This window comes from Mus pahari, chromosome 22 (genome assembly GCF_900095145.1).
Source record: "Mus pahari chromosome 22, PAHARI_EIJ_v1.1, whole genome shotgun sequence".
In the NCBI taxonomy this organism is placed as follows: Eukaryota; Metazoa; Chordata; class Mammalia; order Rodentia; family Muridae; genus Mus; species Mus pahari.
This window is the reverse complement of record NC_034611.1, coordinates 29545904-29553087: the sequence shown is the minus strand read 5'-3', so window position 1 is coordinate 29553087 and position 7184 is coordinate 29545904. Positions and strand designations below refer to the sequence as shown.

The 7184-nt window shown below is 36.3% G+C and overlaps 1 protein-coding gene across 1 annotated transcript in view; it reads right to left on the bottom strand.

The window, feature by feature from the left end:
* Positions 1-308: 308 nt before the first annotated feature.
* Pnisr (PNN interacting serine and arginine rich protein) overlaps positions 309-7184 on the bottom strand; it is a 24713-nt gene continuing 17837 nt past the window's right edge. Inside the window, exons 9-12 of the mRNA XM_021221925.2 lie at positions 6363-6416; positions 5149-5319; positions 2104-3193; positions 309-1866 (exon numbers count right to left, since the gene is read on the bottom strand). Of these exons, the coding sequence (XP_021077584.1) occupies positions 1836-1866; positions 2104-3193; positions 5149-5319; positions 6363-6416 (1346 nt within the window). The 3' untranslated portion in view covers positions 309-1835. The remainder of the gene's footprint in view (positions 1867-2103; positions 3194-5148; positions 5320-6362; positions 6417-7184) is intronic.

The window sequence follows — 7184 nt, the reverse complement described above, 5'->3', positions numbered from 1 at the left end:
AGTTTACATCTAACGTTTATATACAAGTTAGCATTTGCACCCTAAATTATGCAAGCCCTATTTAAAAAATCTCCCCACTAAAATAAATACTGTTACATGTAAAGGAAGTAATAAATTTTCCACAAAAATCTTACAGTTGGAAATACAATCATAATGTAGGTGTATCTATTAGTAATCATGAATACTTTGTTGGCTTTAAAAAGTTAGATTTAATGAATGACAAAAAGCGTGCAAATTATTAAGCAAAACTGGCGAATTCCTTTTGGTTTTCATTTGTATGTCTAAAAATGTATGTATCATAGCCCGCAGAATTTTTCAGTAGAATTTTATTTTGAAAATAATACTTCACTTGAAGAGTAATCTAAAACACTTTAAGGTATGAAAAATTTATACAACTTATCTATTACAAATTAATCAGAATTCTTCAATTAGATACACTGTTAGCTCACCTACATAAAAAATATTGCACATTTTGTCTCCAGATATTACTGATGACTAAATTGTATAGAACTCCAAACTACTTATTCTGTGAAATGGCAACTTTATAAATAGTGTAACTAAATGCACTGTAAACAGCCATTTTGGTAAACATGCATTTATTCACAGATTTATTTCCTTTAGATAAATGCGTAACTGCTCAAAATTAAGATGCTATGCCGAGGTACAAGAATGCACAAACAAATCTATTTCTGTCTTCATTTCGAGGAAACACTGATCTTGGCAAAAACCTGGCATTATTTTCAAATGAACTATTGCTGGTAAGAAAGCATAATACTTTGCCTTCTGTGTTCTGCACTTGTGCTTCTCTTTCAGTTACAATATGAAAAGCACTGTTTCCAGAGATCAACTATCACTGTGTTAAGTGTATCATCTTAAAAACTCAGACCTGAAGCAGCTGAACACTTGGCGAAATGCCTACTACTCATCAAGCTGGGACTCACTCTAGACCTTTCACTGGTCATGGGTTTTGGAAACTGAGAAAATCAGACCATTTTAATGTTATGCAATTGACACAATCCTGCATAACACAATATTCCACCATTAAGCTGAGGTCGTATTATATTTTTAAAATATATTGAATCCTACATCCTATTTCTTGGTAATGGGTAACCCCAAGGTGTTATGCATGTAAAACAGGAGTGACTATATAGTTCCAGACTATTAGTGTCGAATAGTCATTACAAATAACTCTACTGGTGTAATGGCCTGATTGTTTCCAGCAATTTCATTTTACAGGCGTGAATAACATTTCATACAGAGAATAAATTACTTGAACACCCCCCCCCCAAAGAGTTTAGAAAGCTGATCAGATGGCTTCAAAGAAAAGTAAGGTCATTTTCTGGCCCTTTCCCGCACCCTTAAAATTGGAATTTGACAAAAGTCCATGGGCACAATTTACAAACTTTGACAAACTATTCTTGGAGAAGATGGGAGTAACTTTTAAAACCTGTTATACAAAACTTCAGCTGCCTTTTATAAAAGTACGTTCCTTAGATTAAAATCATAAAATTAAGGTGCAAGAGTTTAACAAAAATGAACTGAAGAGTTTTATTGACATCACAGTACATTCAAGAATATTTTGAGAACATTACAGCTGAAAGAGAATGGCATATTTATAGTCTTATTAAGTACTATTTCTTGAAAAAAATGTAATACAAAGAAATCCTATTAAGTAACTTGGAGCAGCATTTGGAAAAAGACACCTATTTACACAATTAAAAAAAAAGAAATCTGGTTTCACCTACACAGCCACAATGTGCCTCTATAATGAGACAAGCCCTTAAACTCATGGAATTTTTAAAAACTGCATCATGGCATTCTTGCCACATCATTCCTCAGCGCTTACGACGGGGCGGGGTTGTTGATCTGAAAGAAAAAAAAAAAGGGAAAAGACAAAATTTAAAAATAAAAATGTATTTATACTTAAAATCTGCAATATAAATAAAGACTTTTATACAGGATTTCTAACATTATTTTAAAATATTTAACAAATACCAAACTGAGTTTATAAAAGAGAGAGAGAAAGAAAGGACACTTTCAACTTTGAATAAATTCAAAAAACTTAAAAAACAATCAGACAGAATACTTTAAAAAGTATACTACCTTGATCGGGACTTAGACTTGTGTTTGCGGCTTGCCTTCTTACCAGACCTTTGAGATTTCTCCAGGGAGCGCGATCGACTATGTTTAGGCTTCTTAGCCTTCTTTTCTTTGCTACTTCCGGGGGATTCAGAACTGCTCCTTCCACTAGAATCAGAACCTGAATGCTTTTTACTGTCTTTGGTAGCATTTTTCTTGCTATCCTGTCTAGAGTCATGTCTTATGACTTTAACAGATATAGAACCACTCCTACAGAAAGTCCTCTCACTTTCTCGCTTCCTTTTTAACCGATCATCCTGACTGCTGAATTTAAAATCTTTTTCCTCCCTTCTCTGTTTTTCTTTTCTTTTATCCTGTTCACGGTCCCTTTCCTTGTCTTTCTTTCTCCTGTCTTTATCTACACTTCGACTCCTCTCCTTTTTCCTGTCTTGTTCTTTAGCCTCACCTTTATGCTTATGACTGTTCCCACTAAGATTTCCACGTGGATCCTCAATTTTACGCCTATCTCGACTCCTACTGCGACTGGAACGATTGGTTCGTCTATCCCTTGAGCGACTTCTGCTTCTACGTCTGTCTCTGGAAGGGCTCCGGTTTCTTCGTCTTTCTCTTTCAATGCTACTTCTATTAGACCTCCTCCTATCTCTCGGCTTCACCCTCGTCCTGCTGCTGCTGTCCATTTTCATTCTGCGAGAGTAGCTCCTGCTCCTGCTCCGCCTAGCTTTCACTGGGGGGGACCTGCTCCTACTATGTCTCTTTCTCCTCTTAGGAGAGGAGGAGCGAGAGGACGTGCAGCTGCTGCCTGAGCTGGAGCTGTAGGAAGAACTGGAGACGGAGCTGCTACTGCTGCTCGTCCTGCTGCCACTACTGGAGCTGCCACTACTGGAGCTGCCTGACCTACTCCCCCGCTCCTTCTCCTTCCCTTTATGCTCTCTTTTGGGCTCTAACACTGACGGAGCTTCACTTGGAGTTCTTTTCTTTTCATTGACCGCATCACCGTCTGCTTCACTTGCTTCTAGAAGTGATAAACTATTTTGCTCTCTGTGAATAAATTCATTCATCTCTTTTGTAACCCTTTCTGTTTGTTGCTTTTCTTCTGAAACAGAAAAAAGACACAGAAAAGCCAAGTAAGAAACAAAAAATTCCCATACTATCAAACTATGACAATAGTTTCTTCATCTTTACTAGAATTAGGGTAAGTAATTAAAACCTTCTAACAGCTACATTAAAAAGGTATTCCCGGCTGGAGAGGTGGCTCAGTGGTTAAGAACACTGGCTGATCTTTCCAGAGGTCCCGAGTTCAATTCCCCAATAACCACATGGTGGCTCACGACCATCTGTAATGGGGTCTGGTGTGTCTGAAGACAGCTACAGTGCAATCATATACATAAAATAAATAAATAAAAAGGTATTGCCACATCCATTTACCTAATATATCAAAAACCTTAATATTTCAAATACTGCATCAAAGTGAACTGAAACCTTTTTGCACAGCAAATCTTCAAAGTCTAGCATTGCCTACCTATGTCAGCACATCAGGTGAGTATATTTCAAGTACTCAGCACCCACATGTAGTTAGCTAGCTACCATTCTAGACAGGACAATAAAAGTATCAAGACGCAAGGGTCCTATGACAGAAGAAAAGACTTCCCTCTTGTCTAGTACTAGTAAGTTAGAGATAAGCAGTGGCCGGGTATGGTGGCTTTAATTCCAGAACTTGGAAGGCAGAGGCAGGAGGGTCTCTGTCAAAGGTCATACAGTAAGCTCCAAGACAGTGAGGACTACCAAAAGAGACCCTTACCTCAAAAGACAAAAATTAAAAAATATAACATTTTTTTTGAGACAGGGTTTCTCTGTGTAGTCCTGCAAAGCCCCGTCATTTCCTAATAGCTGTCCAAATATTTTTCAAAAATTAAACCCTTACACTCTCTCATCATTCCTTGTATTACCACACAAACACTCAACAAAAATTGTACTTATGTAAGTGTCTTAAAGTGTTTCTATTTCTAATCTTCTATTTTCCCTAAATATCTAGGATTTTTTCAGTAATTTTAAATATACTCCATCATTACAAAAGTCTATTCTTTTTTTTTTCAAAAGTATATTTTCATTGCAACAATTTGAACATGAAATAAATGTATCTAAAGACCCTGGTTTATGATCATGAGGACACATGGCTGCTATGACAAAGTAGAAAGATAGGAAAAATAGAATGTGACCTCAGCTCTAATGCACCCTTACAACGAAGCCTCCAGTTCTACGCTACAATATTTCTACTTCAGTTTCAAACCCCGTCGTGATAGTGTTATCAGACGACCTCTTCCATTCTAAGAGACAGACTTTTGCTGGACCTCACATCCAAAGTTAGTAATACACCTTCAGGTCACTTAAGACAGAAGACTACTATCTTCCTGTGTACTCAGATTATTTGTTTACCCTGCTTTTAAAAGGAAAATGTAACAATCACTTTTACTTGCCTTGGATTTCTCATGGAATCAACTTTAAGCTAATGCAAAGCTATAATCTTAAATGATTACTCTTCTATTCCCCTGACTTGGACATGCCTGTACATCATTTGCTGAAAAGCAGCAAATACAAAGTTAAAAGCCACTGCCTAAAACTGACCATAAAGTTTGGAAGCGACAATTTATAAACACTGGTTGATAACGAATGTTTGTTTATCTGGGTCAGCTGAGATCAGTTAGTGCCAGTGACTTAAGCCCTTGTGAAACTGTTAAAGATTTCTGTACAGTTCTCCATGCTTTCCCCCATGGGATGCTTTCTGTGCTGTTCAACAGATCCAGAGCAAAAGCCCTTTGTTAGGGACAGACAGATACATAAGGATAGGCACAGGTACAGAGGCAGAGGACACAGTGAACAGTAAGTAGAAAATTCAAATGTGAATTTGCTCTTGCTCATGGCTAAATGACTCCAAGGGAAAGTTCTTTTATACACTCATGTATTACTAGTGACCTGAAGTAAAAAACATACATAATACACGCACAAAAGCACATAAGAAACTAGACAAATGCTACAGAAATCTCAGATCACCTTCCATCTGTTTATCTTGTAATAGCTGCTGTTCTTTCTCTTTTCTCCAAAAAGCTTCTTGTTTTTGCCGGATTCGGTGCCGTAACTCTTCATCATCAGTATCAGATGACTCAGAACCTCTGTCACTCCTCTCATCTTCACTGTCTCCTGATCCATAACCACCCAGTCCACCTGTGTGCATAAAACTCAATCCATCATATGCAAACATTACACGAGCCACTAAAAACTTTTTAAGACCAGAGAAGAAACTTAATTTTGTTTTTCATTGCCTTTTCCTGGAAGAATGTGTGCATTCAGGGTGGGGAGGACAGGACTTCAAAGTTTACGTTTTCAGAATCCTCAGACAATGCTGATAGTAAAATCTTATTCCTTGGACTACTTCACATATTTCTCATGATGAAGGAATCATAATGGCTTTTATTGTCCATACTAACCAACAAAAGCATTTAACATGGAAAAAAATGAAGTCTTACTACAGTTAAGCCAATTCAACTACTGTAATAAATTGAGAATGATTCTGAAAATATTTCTCAAGTTAATTCACTGGTATAAAAATTATATGAATTACTCCCCACCCAGAAGTGATCTCAAAAGTATAATTCCAAAATTACATGGGCATTTTATTCTACCCGTTTCTCTTGTTCCTCACACAAATTAACATGAAGATGTGGAAAAGGCAAACTCAAGCTTTAGTCTTAATAGCATGCAAATAGCAAACTATGAACACAACATTCCTGTTGTAAGATTAAACCCATTTCTTCTAAGTTGAAACTTGATTTGCTCCAACACAATTTATGTAAATCATCAAATTCATTACTGTCTAGGTAAATTCCTATGTATGTATGCCATAAACTTAAAAGCGATTTTAGAAACTACCTAAACTGGGGTAGACCATTATCTATTAAGTACAAACTATGTGTATATAATATATAACATATAATTATACATTATATATTACATACACACTGGAACAATAAATGAGGAAATCTTCAATTCAACTCACCCAAATGAACTACATTAACTATCCCATTTATAGTCATTCTACTGTGAATGTTTACTCAAAGAAACTAGATAAAGCTTTTAGAGACTGAAGTAAGCCTGACTTCTAAGTTTCATAAACTACGTAGGAACAGTGCATTTCCCAACAGAACAAGTAGAAAGACAAGCCAGTGAGCCTCCCTTTAGCCCTGTCAGGCGCACCCATAGACACTTACCGAGGCCAGTGAGGGAGGCCAGTGCACTGGACTGTGCCAGCTGTTTTGCAGGAGCTTTGTATCACATCAACAACAGGAACAACATGTTAACACAAATAGCCACGATTTCATAGTCATGAGAGTCTACGGTATTGTTAAATCTACTACTATCGCTGCTTTGTGGGGAGAGAAGAAACATTAAAAACATAACATTCATTTTAAAACCAGTAGCAAGTCTGGCTTTGAAATTACAATTCTGATGTAAGCTGAAATTGGTTCATGATGAGGAAAAAAGTTGGTAAGTATATTTATATTTCTTTCTCTGAGATATGGCACAACTTTTTTATTTTCTGTCTGTTTTTAAAGTGTTACTAAAATCATATGGGAAGGTGGTTGTCACTGCTTCGTAAGAATTAAAACTGAAAATTCTGAAGGTTTGCTGTAATTCGTAATACATTTAAAATGTACAAAAGTCACATATCAATACCAAGACATCAATTTTAAAAAAACAAAAACAAAAACAAAAAAGCCTCAAGTGAAATAAATTGAACATGAGGAATTTTCCATACCATGTTTTAGAGTACTACACAAGATGAATGCTATCTGTGCTTAGGTAGGTCAGAGAAAACCAAGTACTTCTACAGTTCCAATATGATAGCTACGAGCTGAAGCTTTCCCAAAGAGTTAACACATGCAAAGAGAAAATATTTAAATGTGTGATAGAAATCCAGAGGACAAAAAAAGTCCAAAATAACCAATAAAATAAAAATTCCCCTACAAAAAAAAAAAAAAAAAAAAAAAGGAGCATTCACAATGTACCTTTCGTTGCTTTCCGATGCGCAT